Source organism: Bombina bombina, chromosome 2 (assembly GCF_027579735.1).
Source record: "Bombina bombina isolate aBomBom1 chromosome 2, aBomBom1.pri, whole genome shotgun sequence".
Lineage (NCBI taxonomy): Eukaryota > Metazoa > Chordata > Amphibia > Anura > Bombinatoridae > Bombina > Bombina bombina.
Genome location: NC_069500.1, coordinates 236259974 through 236279511, shown reverse-complemented (window position 1 = coordinate 236279511; position 19538 = coordinate 236259974). Strand labels below are relative to the sequence as shown.

Here is a 19538-nt window from a genome sequence, read left to right as displayed (position 1 = left end):
TATGCAAATTCTACTGCCATATAGCACTGGGAGACTTGGTGGCCCCTGGGTCACGAAGAAGGACTGTTGCAGTGGGGGGGTCATCCCAGCCCCCATGGGTAATGTTGTACCAACTTCATCTTGTATATCATGGTTATATTTTGTTATTGTTTTTAAGTTTTATTGGTTATATAAGTCTCAGCAGCTGTTTAGTTCCAAGACAGCTTTTTTTGACAGCAGATGTAAAGATTGATTTGCAGACAACAGGTTGGATTAAGATGTTAAGTTATAAATTACTACACTCTGGTGCAAAACACTCAGCAATTTATAGACACACAACCACAACACTTCACTCATTAGGAGGGACACAACAAGGGGACAAGGAGAGCAGAGTCAGACATATATCATTAGATCTTACGGTTACAATCAGATAGGTGATTAAAAATGTCTACAAAAACGATTGGAGAAGCATCTGGGCCTGAGAGTAACCTTCTCATACCCACTCAAATTTCAATTGCTAACCTACGCCAGACCGGGCGGGGTGGACATACTAGGGGGGGGTGGTTGGGACCGGAGGGGTCATAGAGGACAGACACCACTCACTATACAGGATACTAGAACAACCACAAATCATAGACACATGCAACTCGTACAGAGCCAGGCCACATCTACCACCTATAGCAGTATACTTAAAAGGAAACGATAATTCTATGACATGGTTAAGTGGTAAGACACTAGAAACAACCTCACACAGTTGGTATAATAACAGATCAGTAAGCCACCAGAGGAAGAGGAGTCTCACTATGAAATTTCTAGAGGTACTTGTAAAAGATGTTTGTCTTTCACCCTGATGTTTTGTGAAATGTTATGCTCACTTTTGGGATTTCTTGGGCACCTTGTGTCCTGCACTGAGTTATCTACTTCCGGGCCCTATCTTCATCCCCCTCGAACCTCGAACCTCTTTATCTAATTTCCCTCTTTCCATTACTCCTGTTATTGACCTCTCCCCTTCCTTTCTCTTCCTTAATTTATTTATTAATTTATTATTATTATTTTTTTTATTTTTTTTTATTTTTTTGTTTGTTGTGTTGTCTTCTCCTGCACTAGACTACACAAAACTTACATAGATGCCACTTAAAGTTATAACCTGGAATGTGGGGGGCCTTAATACACCTATCAAACGAAAAGCGGTCCTTAACCATCTTAGGAAATTAGGCGCAGACATCGCCATGCTTCAAGAGACGCATCTCACAGACATAGAACATCAGAAATTAAAGAGGGAGTGGGTGAATCAAGTAATCTTTTTGTCTCACACGAAAGCCAGTAGGGGTCTAGCAGTAGTGTTCGGGAAAAAACTGAAGGTCAACATAAAATCTACATACCTTGACCCTAACTCTAGGTACATGATCATTGAGGTGACTATTGACTCAGTAGACTATGTCCTATGTAACTTATATGCACCAATTCATAGAGACCAAAAATTCTGGGAGAATTTAATAGTACACCTAGCACCCCACTTGGGCTCCAAACTGATAATCGGAGGGGATTTTAATATGTCTCCCACTCACACCCTAGACAGACAATGGCTGGACCCCCTTAAAGCTAAAGACCCCCAAAAAAATTATAAAGCAAAATATGAATCAAAGATATTCAAAATGTTTGAAACGGACATTAATACTAGTGATGTGTGGAGGTTGAATAACCCAGAGGGCAGAGATTATACATGCCTCTCTAAAGCCAAGCATACACTGTCTAGGATAGATATCTTCCTTATAGATAACAAATTGACAGATCGGGTCCAGAACTGCAAAATCCATGACATATTGATCTCAGACCATGCACCGGTTGCATTGACACTAGAGACTGATGGAGTGCACTTCAACAGAAATATTCTTCGCTTTCCTACTCACCTGACAAAATCTGAATCCTTCATCAAATTCTTGCAACACTCTTGGACAGACTATGCAACAGACAATGCTATACATACAGACAATGTAACACTCTTTTGGGAGACAGCCAAAACTGTGTTGGCAGGTAATATTATCTCCTATGCAGCTAAAGTAAAACAAAAGACCCAATATAAACACAGATCACTTCAAAAACAACTAGGCCAGGCTTACCATCTATACCTCCAGACTAACTCAAAGGATCTCTATGATAAATATTTAGCGGCTAAAGCCGAATTGGAGGCTTTCGCACACCAGCAGGCAGCTTCTGGCCTATTAAAAACAGCGGGCAGATTCTATAGATTTGGGAACCGTGCAGGTAAATTACTGGCCAGGTTGACGAAAGCCCAAACGGCAAAGATCAATGTAGCTGCCCTGCGCTGGAATGGTCGTACATTCACCAATCCCGCAGATATAGTAAGTTGTTTTAAACAATACTATACCCAGCTGTACACCAAACAGACACCAGTATCCCGGGAAAAGTTGATTCAATTCTGGGAATCAATAGGTCTGCCACAGGTCACCCCAGAACAATTAGACAAACTTAATGCCCCGATTTCCTCAGAGGAACTAGCTTCCACGTTGAAGAACCTTCCCCAAGGCAAGACACCAGGCCCAGACGGCCTGCCCTCCAAATTTTATAAAGTCTTACAGCCACACCTTACCACCACCCTTACCCGGCTGTTCAACTCTTTCTTGAGGACAGACACGTGTCCCTCAAGAGAATTCATGGCGGCACACATCACGCTTATCCCCAAACCAGGCAAGGATCATTCCCTGCCGGAATCATATAGGCCCATTTCACTCCTCAATGTGGACTATAAGATGTTCACCAAAATCATAGCAAATAGACTCAAGACCATTCTGCCGGATCTGATCCACCCAGATCAGACCGGTTTTATATTCAAACGCACATCGGTGGTAAATTTGCGGAGAGTCTTACAGGTTATAGATTTCTACTGGACTAAGGGAAATAGCGATGATGTAAAAAGAGATCGGGAGGCCTTCCTGCTGTCACTGGACGCAGAGAAGGCCTTCGATAGGGTGGAATGGCCCCACTTGATAGAATCCCTTCGTAGATTTGGTTTTAAGGGCCCCTTTTTGGAAATATTAGGCAAAATTTACGACTCACCAGTGGCCAGAGTTCTCTATAATGGCCTCTTCTCGGAAGACCTCTGTTTGCAGAGAGGAACCAGACAAGGTTGCCCCCTCTCCCCGCTATTGTTCAACTTAGCATTGGAGCCATTGGCTATAAAGCTCAGACAGACCTACCCGGGTATAGTAATAAAGGGAGTACCCCTTCAATTGGCATTATACGCGGATAACATGCTACTATTTGTCGTTTCTCCACAACTGCATGTCCCCACTATACTTCAAACAATTGAGGAATTTGGTAGCTTGTCAGGGTACAAGATAAACGCCTCCAAATCAGAGGTCCTGTGGCTACATAGACAGCCACATATCGTTCATAATTTCCCGTTTGTGGAGGCAACAGAAGGCCTCACATACTTAGGCATCCAACTACATCGAGATCCTTCGAGAATTTACAAATCGAATTTGTCTAACAAGTGCACACAACTATCTTCTCAGTTATCGAACTGGCTCAATCTCCCTCTGGGACTGTCGGGCAGGGTCAATCTGGTCAAGATGAACATTTTGCCGAAAATCCTCTACCCAATGCTCATGCTGCCTTTTCTTCTAACTAATGCAGACTTACAACTGCTAACCAGGGCAATTTCTCAATTTGTCTGGAAACAGAGCAAGCCGAGAATAGCGATGGAAAAACTACACCTTCCATACTCTGTTGGAGGCTTGGCCCTCCCAAATATAAAACTATATAACTGGGCGGCGTTGGCCAGGTTGGTATTGGACTGGCAGCTGGGCACAGCGCACTTTGGAGACGACAGGTTGGAAAGAGCTATGGTAGCTCCAATCTCGTTGGCTTACCTACCCTATGGGAATGGGAAAACACTCCCTGCTAACATCCTTAATAATGTAGCATATAGAGACCCACTGAGAGCCTGGCACAAGATTCACAGATATCTCCATGTAGACTCTCCCTCCGCGAAATTCATCCCAGTGGTGGGGAACCCAGATTTCCCCGCAGGAATGGATCAGGAACCCTTTCGTATTTGGGAAGGGTTAGGCCTCAAAATTATAGGAGATGTGCTGGACCCGCTGCAACACACAGTCCGCACATTTCAGGAATTAAAATCCAAATTCTCAATCCCAAATGGCCATTTCTATGCCTACTTACAGCTAAGGCACTATATAGGATCGATGCAAGCGTCTAATGCGAGCTTCTGGGAAATATCCCCCTTCACAATAACCCAGACCATGTTCCGGATGGAATCATTCTCACTATCACACATTCATACGCGGCTTTTGCGACAAAAAGAACCTGTGGTTCTGGCAAAAATGTTGCAAAGACTCAATACCATATGCTCGACGGAATTGACAACACAAGACATCAAAGAGAGCCTGGAGAAAGCTAGACAGGCATCACTAGCGACCACACATAGAGAATCACAGGTCAGACTCCTACATTTGGATTATATCACTCCACACAGACTTTCTAAATGGGACAAACGAATCCCGGACCACTGTATTAAATGCAGAATGACTACACCCTCATTACAACACTATTTTTACACCTGTCCGAAGATCGGGAGATTTTGGGCTCAATGCCAATACTGGCTAAAGTCTACTTTCCAAATAGAAATCAAATTCACAGAGCTAGAAATTTTCCTACTTAAATGGGAGGATACACACAAGAGACTGCATAAATTCCTCTCTCTATACACTATGTTGGCCAGACAATGCATTCTCATAAGATGGATTACTAGGCAACCGCCAACAATAGCACAGTTGAACCATATGGTGCTTAAACAGCTTTTTGTGGAACAGCATGATGTCAAACTTGACACAGTTAATAGGTTACGCCCCTTCCTTCACAAATGGAGCTTATACATAGACACGTTAGATCCTTCCATACAGAATCAAATAATGAAACCATTTGCTCACCTGGAGGCAGTTTTACAAATGAATATCAGAGGGGAAGGGCAGAGCCCACCGGATAGAGAGCGGACCAATGCCTCTTTAGAGGTCATGTTATTCTGAATAGGTTTTTTTTTTTTTTTTTCTCTCTTCTCTCTCTCTGCTTGCTCCTCTCTCCCCACCCTTGTCTCCCCCTACCCTTCACGCCTTCTGATTTGGTTGATGATTGTAGAACAGAGGCACCAGATAGTTAATTGTTTTTGTTATATAGATTCGGGTTAAGTTATAAGTTGTACATTGTATATTATTGTTTAATTGTTTAAAATAAGAGAAAAACCTTCAAAGGAATGGAGTGTAAAACCAAGAGCAATCATTGGAGCTGTGCTTCACATACCATTGGACTCACTGTATTACATGGACACTATTCTCCAAAGTCAGGCATGATTATTTGTATTTGTGATACTACCTGTATGTATATTGATTGCACAAATTGACTGAGATTATCACTGTACTTACTCCGTTTCCTTTAATAAAAAGTGAATTTAAAAAAAAAAAAAAAAAAGAAAAAAAAAAAGAAAGGAAAACTTTCCAAATGTTGTGGTAGATCTTCCTTGTGTCCAATGTTTCCTCTAAGGCCAGTTATGTAGGCAGCCCCACAGTGAAACAGTTAATTCAAGCAATTAGCAAAAATTGCACAATGCAGACTAAAAGGTGTGGTTTCACTGCTGGGCCGCTCACAAAACTGGCATTAGAGGGAACACTGACAGGATACATAGCCTGAATTAAAATATTTATCAGAGCACCTGAGAAACCTCGCTGTTTTGAAATTATGCATTCAGTCTCCAAGCCATCAAGTTGAGAGACTTGAAACGTTATGATAAAATGGACCCTGAGATAGAAGGAAGTGAGGAAGAAATCCAGGAGGAGAGCTGGATATTTGTACCAAGTCCGCAAACCATGTTCTGCAAGGCCAATCTGGAACTATCAGAGTTATAGATGATAGCTCTTGCTTGATTTGAGCTATCACACTTGGAAACAGTTGGAGGAAATATGTGAGCTTGGTGAAAGGACCATCTACAAATGCCTGAGGATCCCTGAACCTCACAAAATATCTTGGAAGATTGCTGTTTAAACAAGCATCCATCAGGTCTACCCCTGGAAGACTACACCTCTTGACTATCTGATTGAAGACATCTAATTGAAGATACCATTTCCTTGGATGAAGGAATTGTCGACTGAGATAATACGCATCATAGTTGTTCACTCCTGGAATATAAATCACAAAAATAATACTGCAATAATTATCTGACCATTTGAGAATTTGAGATACCTTCCTCATTGCAAGAGAAGTGCAAGTTCCTCCTTGATGACTGATATGTGGCATAGCCGGGACATTGTCCAATTGAAGACTAAAATGAGACTCTTCCTTTAGAAGGGGCCAGTTATGGAAAGCCCTGAAGATTGCATGGAACTCTAACACATTTATAGGTAACCTTGCCTCTTGAAGTAACCAAACTCCCTGCATTCTCCTGTACGCACATACTGCGCCCAAACCTGAAAGACTTACATCTGATTATTGTCCAGGATGGATGGGTAATGGAAGCCCCCAAGGAAATGGAATAGTGATTTACCCACCATGAAGGAGAATGCCTTGTCCTTTGAGAAAGCTGATTGTAATCCATGCACCATTGACTGAACATGCAAAGTTGAAGAGGTCTCATGGGAAACCAAGCAAACAGAATGCCATCTGATGCTGCACTGATCTGATGTTGCACTGATCAGACCTAGCACTTCCATACAGAGAGCTACTGTAGGGTTGGGAGATGACTTAAGCTTCTTAATTTTAGTTTATTTGATCTGTTAAGGAAAGTCTCATTGAAACAGAGTCTATGACTACTCCCAGAAAGGACACCATGGTCTGTGGAGACAGAGAACATTTTGGAATGTTGATTCTTCAACCATGTTGTTGAAGAAACAACAAAAGATTGTTGGTATGAGAAATTGCTAAAGGTAAAGATGGCGTCTGATACAAGATAATGTCCAGGTATGGAGCCACCGATATATTCCCTGAGCTCTAATTACAGATAACAGAGTTCCCAAAACATTTGTGAAAATTATGGGAGCCAGACCAAACGGTAGAGCTACAAACTGAAAATGCTTGTCCAAATAAGCAAATCTGAGGACCTGAAAATGCTCTTTGTGAACTGGGATAGGAAGATAGGCATCCTTCATGAATTGTACTTGTTGAACAAGGGGTAGTATAATTCTGGTTGTTTTCATTGTGAAGGTAGGAACTCTGAGAAACTTATTCAAGGTTTTTAGATCCAGAATAGGCCTGAAAGTTCCCATTTTTTAGGAATAATAAAAAGGTTGGAATAAAAACCCAGGCCTTGTTCCTCCTAAGGAACAGGACTAATCACTCCCATCAGTTCTAGATCTTGAATACTTTGAAAAAAGGTTTGAACCTTTACAGGATTCTTTGGAATATTGGACAGAATAAACTTTCCTCTGGGAGGTCTTGATCTGAATCATATTCTGTATCCCTGAGAAACAATATTCTATACCCAGTGAACTTGAATGGACCAAGCCCAGACTTTCTGAAAAAGATGTAATCTTCTCCCTACCAGAAAAAGATCTGGATTGAGAGCCGCACCTTCATGCTGACTTTTTTTGACTGCTTAGACTTGTTCCAACTCTAAGATGATTTCCATGGAGTTTTGGAAGATTCATTCTTTTGTGAAGAAGATGAAGATTTTTGGTTCCTATACTGACAAGAGGAAAAAAACAATTAAGAGTCCTTCCTTTCCCCTTGGATTTCTTTTCCGGAGGGAGAAGAGCTCATTTACCTCCAGACACGGTAGAAATAATAGCATATAGACCAGGACCAAATAATATCTTACTCTAAAAGGTAAGAGTCAAAAGTCTGGTCTTAGAAATCATATTGGCTCACACAATGCCCTTCTAGTCATGACAGCTAGAGGCATTAATCCTGATAATACCCACAATTGCATCACAGATAAATACATTAGCCTACCTAATTAGATCTAGGTGATGTTGAAAATTATTGTCCATATAGTCGTCTGAAATCTGATCAGACAAACTATCACACCACAGAGTAGAGGCTGCCACAACATAGGCAATACTAATAGCTGGTCTGGATTACAGACTGGCCTTCTGAAAAGCCTTTCTATTGTAGCACTATAATTTCCTTTCCATAGGATACTTGAAAGAAGTACTCCAAAGGAATTGTAGTACACGTCTCCAAGGTAGAAATGGCTCCATCTCCCTTAGGGATGGTCTCCCAAAGTTCACAATTAGAGGATGGAAACATCTTAAAGGGGTAGGAAAGTCAAAATTAAACTTGAATGATTCAGATAGAGCATGCAATTTTAAGACACATTTAATTTCACTTCTATTTTCAAATGTGCTTTGTTCTCTTGGTATCCCTTATTGAAAAAGAGTACACACATATCCTACACTAGTGGGAGATAGCTGCTGATTGGCGCCTGCACATATTTGTCTCTTGTGAATGGCTAGGTATGTTCAGGCAGCTGCCAGTAGTGCAAAGATAATATCTAGCCTTCAGCAAAGATAATGAAGCAGATAATAATAATAGAAGTAAATTGGAAAGTTGTTTGAAATGGTGTGTTCAATCCAAATCATGAAAGAAAATGTTGGGATTTTCTGTCCCTTTAAACAAACTCAAGAAAATGTTCAAGTCCTTGAACTGCAAAACAATGCAAACAATGAAAATGTTGGGGTTTCCTGTCTTTTTAAAATTTTAAGCTGGATTATAAGGAATACCAGGCATAGCCTTGGTAATTATTTCAGTAATTGCATCAGGAAAAACTTCAGAAGCTTTAGGAGTAGGCTTGAAAATTAAATCTAATTGTTTAACGGACCTTTCCTTGGCCAGTTTAGGATCTTCTACTTTGAAATGGAAAATGTAGAAACTTCAAAGGAAGTTGGAATCAAATTAAGAATTCATTTTATCACTTGTTTGACATTGAATACACTTAATTATAGGAATTCCTAAAAAAGGAAGAAGATACAGAGGCGCTTCTAAGTGCAGTACAACCAGACAAGATCCGACCTGCAGCAAAATATTTGTAAATATATATAAATGTACTCACATTTAACAAAGCACACTATAGTGCAATTGGGGCAGATCAAGACTTCTGAGCCGCTCGGCTGACTCTGTGCAACGGTGACTCTCAGGAGGATAATACTCCGTGTTCTCTCTGTAACACTCCGAGTTATAACCGTCAAGAGTAGCTTATGGGCAAACTCCTGTTTGCGGGGATACAGGTACAAGGAGCAGCGACTTCTCCCAAAAGTCAAAGTAGGCAGCGGTAGTATATTTTAAAATACTTTTTCATTTAAAACATATTTAAAAACAATAACAGTGACGTGTTTCTCGGCGTGCAACACCATTTCCTCAGACTGTATTAACAAAAAACTACCGTTGTCTATTTGAATCAACAATGACCAATCAATAAAGCCCAATATCAAACCCACGCCTCCTTGTGTGACATCACACAGGTGCACAGCGTTCAGAAGTTACCTTATAGTTACTAGATCTGTCTCCTATTGCAAGTACTGCTGCTAGAATCAACAAATGAGATTTTTATTATACCAAATTAACATATATAGTGTGTTCACATTGTATCTATTTGGAAACTACAACTATGTACATAATATATAGTCAGTCAGTACTTAACATTGTAACAATATCAGCATATCCTGACATTTTGACATTACAATCTCTTCCCCCTGAAACTGTGTGTAAGATGCATCATTGTGTTGGAGAAACCACATTTTAAATATATATATATATCTCCAAACATGCATCCTCCATATTAAATACCATTTTTAGTTAAAATTTGATGATACATAAGGGATATAGTACTTCAAATAGCATAGGAAAATAATAAATCACCCGTATGTATATACATATATGAATGTCTCAAGATTGATTACATTAAATATTCATATTCATTTCATTCCTATAGAAGTCTAAATAATTAAAGGTATATATATATATATATATATATATATATATATATATATATATGTATATCTAATAATACTGTCAAACCTTTTGTGTTTATTTTGATTATTCACTTCAGCCCCGTAAAATTAGAGCTTGCCGTCCTATTTAGATATCCTATCTTGTATCCAAAGGCACCAATGGAATTTTCCAAATGTATTATCACCCTATTAAAAGTGCTAAAAAATGTATATGTATATATATATATATATATAAAAATATATATATATATATATATAGGGACATTTTATATCCTCAAGTGTATCTCCATATTTATTATTTACTTATTAGTCGAGTTTTTAATTAGCACTTTAATAGGGTGATAATACGTTTGGAAAATTCCATTCGTGCCTTTGGATACAAGATAGGATATCTAAATAGGACGGCAAGCTCTAATTTTTCGGGGCTGAAGTGAATAATCAAAATAAACACAAAAGGTTTGACAGTATTATTAGATATATATATACCTTTAATTATAGGACTTTAAGTACATTTAGACTTCTATAGGAATGAGATGAATATTTAATGTAATCAATCTTGAGACATTCATATATGCATATACATACGGGTGATTTATTATTTTCATATGCTATTTGAAGTACTATATCCCTTATGTATCATACAATTTTAACTAAAAATGGTATTTAATATGGAGGATGCATGTTTGGAGATATATATATATATATATTTAAAATGTGGTTTCTCCAACACAATGATGCATCTTGCACACAGCTTCAGGGGGAAGTGATTGCAATGTCAAAATATGTCAGGATATGCTGATATCGTTACAATGTTAAGTACTGATTATATACTAGTTGTAGTTTCCAAGTAGATACAGTTTCCAAGTAGATACAATATGTACACACTATATATGTTAATTTGGTATAATATAAATCTCATTTGTTGATTCTAGCAGTAGTACTTGCAATAGGAGACAGATCTAGTTACTATAAGGTAATTTCTGAACGCTGTGCACCTGTGTGATGTCACACAAGGAGGCGTGGGTTTGATATTGGGCTCCATTGATTGGTCATTGTTGATTCAAATAGACAGCAGTAGTTTTTTGTTTATACAGTCTGAGGAAACTGCATTGCACGCCGAGAAATGCGTCACTGTTATTGTTTTTAAATATGTTTTAAATTGAAAAGTATTTTAAAATATACTACCGCTGCCTTCTTTGACTTTTGGGAGAAGTCGCTGCTCCTTGTACCTGTATTCCCACAAACAGGAGTTTGCCCATAAGCTACCCTTGACGGTTATAACTCGGAGTGTTACAGGGAGAACACGGAGTATTATCCTCCTGTGAGAGTCAGCCGAGCAAGTCTCAGTCTGCCCCAATTGCACTATAGTGTGCTTTGTTAAATGTGAGTACATTTACATATACTTTTGTTGCTTGTCGGATCTGCACTTAGAGGCGCCTCTGTATCTTCTTCCTTTTTTTAGGAATTTTGACGAGCTTTTCCAGAGAGCAGCCACAGAGTTTCTTCCGTGCCATTTGTCCTTTGTGTCATTGGAGTACTAGAAGAGACTTTATTACAGAGACTTATTTGGGATTGGTATTTACCGTATATATAATGAACTTTATTTGAACGTATTTGCACGTATTTAGTCACTGTACAATAACAATTTACGAATTGGTGTTTTGTCTAACATTGCTATTTATTCAATCATTTGCCAATTAATATTGATATTGTGTAAGATACAGGTCTTATCTTAGTACAGTGTTATTTTCTGTATCTATTGAAGTGTAGCGCCCCCTTTAATAGCATTAGAGTGATTAGCTCACCACTCTTAACACTGTCTATATGTTTTTTAATACACTTAATTAGTTCTACCCAACGTGTTGAATTTTTTTTTCTTTTTTTTTTTAAAGTTTCCATTTGAAATAAGTTTATTGGTCCTTGAAAACATGCGTACAGTGGATTTAAAAACATACGAGAGTGCGGCGTTCCTGGCAGCGTCTGCGGACTCGGCAAGACAACCGGAAGTGATGCCGGTTTCAGTGTAGTCTTTCCATAGGGAGCCAACGGAGTGCCGTAGCAGTGGCGAAACCAAGCCACTATGTAGGTGCAGGAAAAAGAAGAAATGCAGGCACTGCTGAGGATATCTTAAAACGGTAAATCTTTATTGGAGTAGCAATAAAAAGTGAACAGCTACAACCGCTGTAAAGATAGCAGGAAAAGGTACAAAACCGGCAAAAGGCAAGGCTGGGGAGAAAAATAGACACAGAAAAATGTCTGACTAGTTTCGAGTACAGGCTGTACTCTTATTCATAGACATACAAAGAGAAAGCAGGGCTCGTCTTTTAAGGGTAAACTTGTGTTAGAAAATTCAGCTGTTAACCATTTCAATTAATTAAAACAGCAGAATAAGTTAACCCCTGAAAGGCAGGCCTCACTTAATCTCTGTTAAAAAGATTAAAAACAAAGAACGAAATTCTCAGATTGTTGTTGTTATTTTAAACAAAGGATACTCCCAATAATAATAAATATTTTGGTAGATGTGGCATTTGACAGGGACTGTTTACATTCTGTATATACCATAAATAACCATACTTAATATTATAATTATATTTATAGAGTGAATATGTTACAAAATTTGAAAGAACTACAACATTATTGTATATTCCATGAATCAGTATCTATTACAATTGGACAAAAATACTGTTATACAAAATTGTAAACAGTACTAAGTTGTTATCCCATTACAAATTTTCTGATCAAGGGGTAATGTGAAAAATGAACTTAGAAATATAAAAAATAAAGATGAAATATATGTTAGATACACAAAGCATATAGATCCCTAGAAAAGAGAAAAGTTTCATTCTAACTCCAAATTTGAACCTGTTTGAGAATAGAAAATGAGACTCTGGATATGGTTTGGAATAGTAAAAGGATGCGAGTGAAATACATACAATCTTTTATACTTTAATTATCAATAAAAAAGTTAATATCGCATTCACGATTCATTCCTTTAGGGAAGCGTGTTTGTAATTTTAGCATCCAGAAAAGTTCTTTCCTTTCTAGGAACTTAAATTTATTGCCCCCTCTGATGGGCAGATTTACAGTATCGATTATTTTGATACTTATATTGGCCTCGTTAGAAAAATGTAAACTGTTAAAGTGGTTGGCTACTGCAGAGTCCTTATTATAATTTTTGATATCTCTAGCGTGTTCATTGAAACGCTTTCTAACTTCTCTAGAAGTTTGACCTGTATATTGTAATTTGCAAATATTGCATGTAAGGAGATATACCACAAAAGTGGTACTGCAGTTGGCATAAAAATATGTAATGTATTCTTTCTCTGTACTAGTACTATTAAATGTGTTCCCTTCCTGAATGTGTGAGCACATATTACAATTTCGTCTGCCACATTTATAATTTCCTTTGTGTGTTAGCCACAATAAGAATTTCACAATAAGAATTTCAACACATCTCCTATATATTGCTTTATGTGGCTATTTAAATCCATCTCTCTTTGGAGAAAAAATTCAACTGCTTGTACCCTCCAGGGAGACCCATTGTTTCAGGGGTGGGGTCCTTGTTTGAGCCTTTGGGGGCATGGTTAGATGAAATATTACAACCAATTGCAAAAAAACAACTCTCCTATGTAAGGGACAGTGCAAAATTAATTGAAATCATGGACACTGTCACTTGGAAGGAGAATTATTCATGGGCAGTAATTGATGTATGCTCCCTATACATTAGTATCCCCCAAGACTTGGGGGTACAAGCAGTTGAATTTTTTCTCCAAAGAGAGATGGATTTAAATATCCACATAAAGCAATATATAGGAGATGTGTTGAAATTCTTATTGTCACACAACTATTTTTGGTTTGATGGCTGTTTCTATAATCAAATATGTGGTACCGCCATGGGGGAAAAGTTTGCCCCCGCCTTTGCAAACTTATATGTCTCCTGGTGGGAGTTATCACATATTTACAACACCCAAAATCCATGGCTTGAGAACATCTTAATATACATCCGTTATATTGATGATCTGTTGCTTATTGTAAAACAACCTTTGAAAGAGGTAGAATTTAACAACTTTATGGAATACATCAACACTAACCCATTTAATTTACGATTTACAGGAACATACAATACACAGAGTGTAAATTACTTAGACTTAACATTGGAGATTGTTGAAAACTGCATTGTCACAAGCACTTATCGTAAGGAGACTGCAGGTAATACCATACTTTATGCAACGTCACAACATCCTACACATTTAATAAAGTCCATTCCTCGTAGTCAATTCATTAGGTTACGGAGAAACACGAAATCTGATGACATTTATGACACTCAATCCCTTGACCTAAAGAATAGACTAACCAGCAGAGGATACAATGCAAATAGCCTTGAAAAATGTAGGAAGGAAATTAAAAAATATAACACAGTCACTAACATGCATAATAATAAGGCAAAAAAGAAAGAATCTAACTTCAAAGAAGCAATTGTTTTCACCACAGCGTACTCTAAACAGTACAATGATATTATAAAAATTATGCAAAAACATGCACATATTCTTTCAGGAGATGATATCCTCAGACCCCTTATCAACAACATTAAATATGTTCCTAAAAGATCTAAAACTTTGGGACAAGCCATATCACCTAGCCTGGTTATGAGAAATAAAGGGAATGAACATAACTGGCTAACACACAAAGGAAATTATAAATGTGGCAGACAAAATTGTAATATGTGCTCACACATTCAGGAAGGGAACACATTTAATAGTACTAGTACAGAGAAAGAATACATTACATATTTTTATGCCAACTGCAGTACCACGTTTGTGGTATATCTCCTTACATGCAATATTTGCAAATTACAATATACAGGTCAAACTTCTAGAGAAGTTAGAAAGCGTTTCAATGAACACGCTAGAGATATCAAAAATTATAATAAGGACTCTGCAGTAGCCAACCACTTTAACAGTTTACATTTTTCTAACGAGGCCAATATAAGTATCAAAATAATCGATACTGTAAATCTGCCCATCAGAGGGGGCAATAAATTTAAGTTCCTAGAAAGGAAAGAACTTTTCTGGATGCTAAAATTACAAACACGCTTCCCTAAAGGAATGAATCGTGAATGCGATATTAACTTTTTTATTGATAATTAAAGTATAAAAGATTGTATGTATTTCACTCGCATCCTTTTACTATTCCAAACCATATCCAGAGTCTCATTTTCTATTCTCAAACAGGTTCAAATTTGGAGTTAGAATGAAACTTTTCTCCTTTCTAGGGATCTATATGCTTTGTGTATCTAACATATATTTCATCTTTATTTTTTATATTTCTAAGTTCATTTTTCACATTACCCCTTGATCAGAAAATTTGTAATGGGATAACAACTTAGTACTGTTTACAATTTTGTATAACAGTATTTTTGTCCAATTGTAATAGATACTGATTCATGGAATATACAATAATGTTGTAGTTCTTTCAAATTTTGTAACATATTCACTCTATAAATATAATTATAATATTAAGTATGGTTATTTATGGTATATACAGAATGTAAACAGTCCCTGTCAAATGCCACATCTACCAAAATATTTATTATTATTGGGAGTATCCTTTGTTTAAAATAACAACAACAATCTGAGAATTTTGTTCTTTGTTTTTAATCTTTTTAACAGAGATTAAGTGAGGCCTGCCTTTCAGGGGTTAACTTATTCTGCTGTTTTAATTAATTGAAATGGTTAACAGCTGAATTTTCTAACACAAGTTTCCCCTTAAAAGACGAGCCCTGCTTTCTCTTTGTATGTCTATGAATAAGAGTACAGCCTGTACTCGAAACTAGTCAGACATTTTTCTGTGTCTATTTTTCTCCCCAGCCTTGCCTTTTGCCGGTTTTGTACCTTTTCCTGCTATCTTTACAGCGGTTGTAGCTGTTCACTTTTTATTGCTACTCCAATAAAGATTTACCGTTTTAAGATATCCTCAGCAGTGCCTGCATTTCTTCTTTTTCCTAGATTTAAAAACATAACCTGCTGTATTATAGAACGTTTACCAACAACGAGCAGTGGAAGTCAAAAGATAACACTGAAGTACACATTCACTGATGACTTTAGTGAAGGTGCACATTCACTAGTAATACTATACCATCTCTGACCATCTGCTTTCACTGTAACATATATAAGTATGATCTGACCAGGGTCTTCTCAGTTTTTTTTCATTCTCTCATTTCTTACTAATACCATACTTAGGAAAACATAGATTATAGCGCTAGGTTTCAACCAAATACTTTAGAAATATATTTGCAGCTAAATAGTTTGACGCAAATCTTTTGGGGGGGGGGGGTGGAAATAGAAACCTGAATGTGAGAAAATAATCATTAATATAGAGAGTCACTTATAAAAATGACTTTAGTCCCGGAGCATGTATATTTTTTATATATACCTTTTCATCCAACCATATTATACAAATTGCTTTAAGGGACATAAAACAAGTTGGGATAGGGATAAAATATAATATATACATTAATTACTTTACTTGCACATTTATACTGCAGTGCCTCACCATTAACCCTTTCCTCTAAGTTTCCGAATTGTAAAGCTCTAACTCCCCCCCCCCCCCCACACACACACACACACACACACATTTCCTTCTATGGCTGTATCTATATCTATTGTTGTTTTGGTAGAATGCAAAAGTGAATTGGGATTATCTGATGGAGCATGTCTAGAAGCTGTGAACTCAGTTGAAATACAATGCCTGTGTCTAAACACTGATAAGGGGGGTGGAGTAGACTTCTCTAGACAGCATGACTATTAAAGGGACACTGAACCCAAAATCTTTCTTTCATGATTCAGATAGAGCATGCAATTTTAAGCCACTTTCTAATTTATTCCTATTATCAATTTTTCTTCGTTCTCTTGCTATCTTTATTTTAAAAAGAAGACACCTAAGCTGTTTTTTTTTCAGTACTCTGGACAGCACTTTTTTATTGGTGGATGAGTTTATCCACCAATCAGCAAGAACAACCCAGGTTGATCACCAAAAATGGGCCGGCATCTAAACTTACTTTCTTGCATTTCAAATAAAGATACCAAGAGAATGAAGAAAATGTGATAATAGGAGTAAATTAGAAAGTTGCTTAAAATGCCATGCTCTATCTGAATCACGAAAGAAAAAATTTGGGTACAGTGTCCCTTTAAGTATTTTTTCTTATTTTTGAAAATTATTTTAAAATACTTGCCAGCAATTTAAACATTTTTTTTTTAATGCAAACTATTTTTAATTAATTAGCCCTTTAGGATATGCACAGATCTCAACATGTTTTATGGCACATTAATAAGAATGTTTCTAACATGAACTGTCCATGATTTAATGTTTTGCAGAAACAAATTATTTTATTTTAGTTTCTTATTTTGCTGACATTATTTAATTTAAGGCCTCAAGTTTGTTTCTAAATTGCCAGACGATTAATTTATCTATGTTTCTTCATACAGGTGGGAGGCTAAAGATGAAGAAAGTCTTTCAGAAGATGAAAGGAGTCTATTGGAACAGTTAAAACAACTTTAATAGTGAAACCCATTGTCAGTAATTCATTGGCATTAATGTTTCATTTTAAGTCTTAATAGCTGTTTAAAAGCAGTTTGTGTTTCTTATGTTCTTTGCGATAAGTCTACAAAAATGATGGTAATAAAATGATAAATTATTTAACACTGTTGAATGTCTGGTTTCTTGCTTTCTATTGTAGGAAGTTACTTAATTACCCTCTATTGAGTGTGAGTATTTAATGATTTTGTTGATTGGTGCTGTTAATGCACATATACACAAGTTGCATAATGATGCAGCAGAAATAATTGATACATACATGAGTGTAGTACTATGTCTCAGAGAGATGGTATATAAACAAAATGTAACAAATAAAGATATCCTCCTATTTAAAGAATCGTATTCCAGGATTAAAGTTTGCATGTCATCTTATTTGATATATTGTAATTTATTTGTTAGCCTAATTGCTTTGTTAGGTTGTTTTCTCATTTAAATGACAAGTAAATACAGTAGATTTGCATAATTAACAATTGCATGATAAAAAGACAATTCTGACAAATTTCAAAGTTATGTCTATTTCCACTCATACTGTATAATGTGACAGCCATTAGCCAATCTCAAATGCATATATGTATATTCTGTGATTTCTTGCAGATGCTCAGTAGGAGCTGGTGATTCAAAAACTGTAAATATAAAAAGACTGTGCACATTTTGTTAATGGAAGTAAATTGGAAAATTGTTTAAAATTGCCTGCTCTATCTGAATCATGAAAGTTTAATTTTTACTTGAGTGTTGAACACCATAATACCATTAGGTCTTAATGCAGATTTTGAATTGGTTCACTTTTTGGAATAGCCGCTAAGTTTGTATGTAACATTATGAATATTGAATTATAATGTATGAATCATATAGCATTGAAATAAACATAAACATATATGATGGTTATATTTAAATGTATTTCTCCTTGATATTGAATATGAGGTATGTTATCATTCCACCTTAAATCCTGTGTTGTTATGATAAATCTGATACCACCTTAAAAGACCTTGTAATTAATATCGCAAGGTGTATAAAGGACTGGTGAGGAACACTTGTATTACACCCTTGAAAAAGCCACTTGGACGTGGTGAAACGTACGTCGGGTTCTACTGTCTGTCAGTGACATCACAGTGAGGGGGAGAAACTTCGTATCAATCCGGCATTTGCGATACACAGACTGTCATTAGTTACAATCTAAAGCTATCCTGCTACTAGAAAACTGATTCATTGCATAAATAGGTCGCTATAGACTGAACCCCTGAGTGACTTTACACTGATATTTGTATTTTTAAATGTTAGTTTTTTTTTCTTTTTCGTTTGTAATTCTTTTATTGAGGTTGTTAGCAAATACAGTATTAAATAATCAAGTTACAAATAACGTATATGACACATTAGTTAATACATTGTTAAGTCTTTAAAATATTGAAGTGAGTTCTCCTTATGTATATAACTGATTTTGTCAAACTAAACATAAAAATTTATACAATAGTGTTTGTACTTAACAAAATAATGTGGAACCTCTTTTTTTCTTTTTATAACTCCCTCATGTTTTTAGAGGGTAACTCTTGTACCCAGAAAAAATAGAGTCTCCTATAGAGGAAGGCTAGTGATACAAACGGTCACTCTTGGACCATGATAAAGTAACAACAAAATCAGTATAAAATAATTTTTTTGTAAATATAACTAGACTACATGAACATGTTTCATTAAAGTAGTTTGCCCTGCTAAAAAGGAGGTCACTCTAGGACCTCAAAACGATCAAGCTACTAGAAAAATGGAGGGTACAATAAAACATAGCAGAAATGGTTATGTATAAGTACAGAATGGCATCTGATATATATATATATATATATATATAAATAATAAACAGATGATAGCGCACTCCCACTCGACAAAGTCTCAAGACCAGGGTGCATAAATCATCAAAGTCTTAAGAATATGCACTCACTGGATTTAAAGCACAGCACTCTTTATTTAGGTTGTGACGTTTCAGGGCATTCACCCCTTCCTCAT

The 19538-nt window shown here is 36.7% G+C and overlaps 1 protein-coding gene across 1 annotated transcript in view; it reads left to right on the top strand.

Moving 5' to 3' along the window:
* Positions 1–17656, top strand: part of KIAA0825 (KIAA0825 ortholog) — a 1109509-nt gene extending 1091853 nt beyond the window's left edge. Inside the window, exon 20 of the mRNA XM_053701492.1 lies at positions 17438–17656. Coding sequence (XP_053557467.1) covers positions 17438–17510 — 73 coding nt within the window. The 3' untranslated portion in view covers positions 17511–17656. The remainder of the gene's footprint in view (positions 1–17437) is intronic.
* The last annotated feature ends 1882 nt before the right edge of the window (positions 17657–19538 follow it).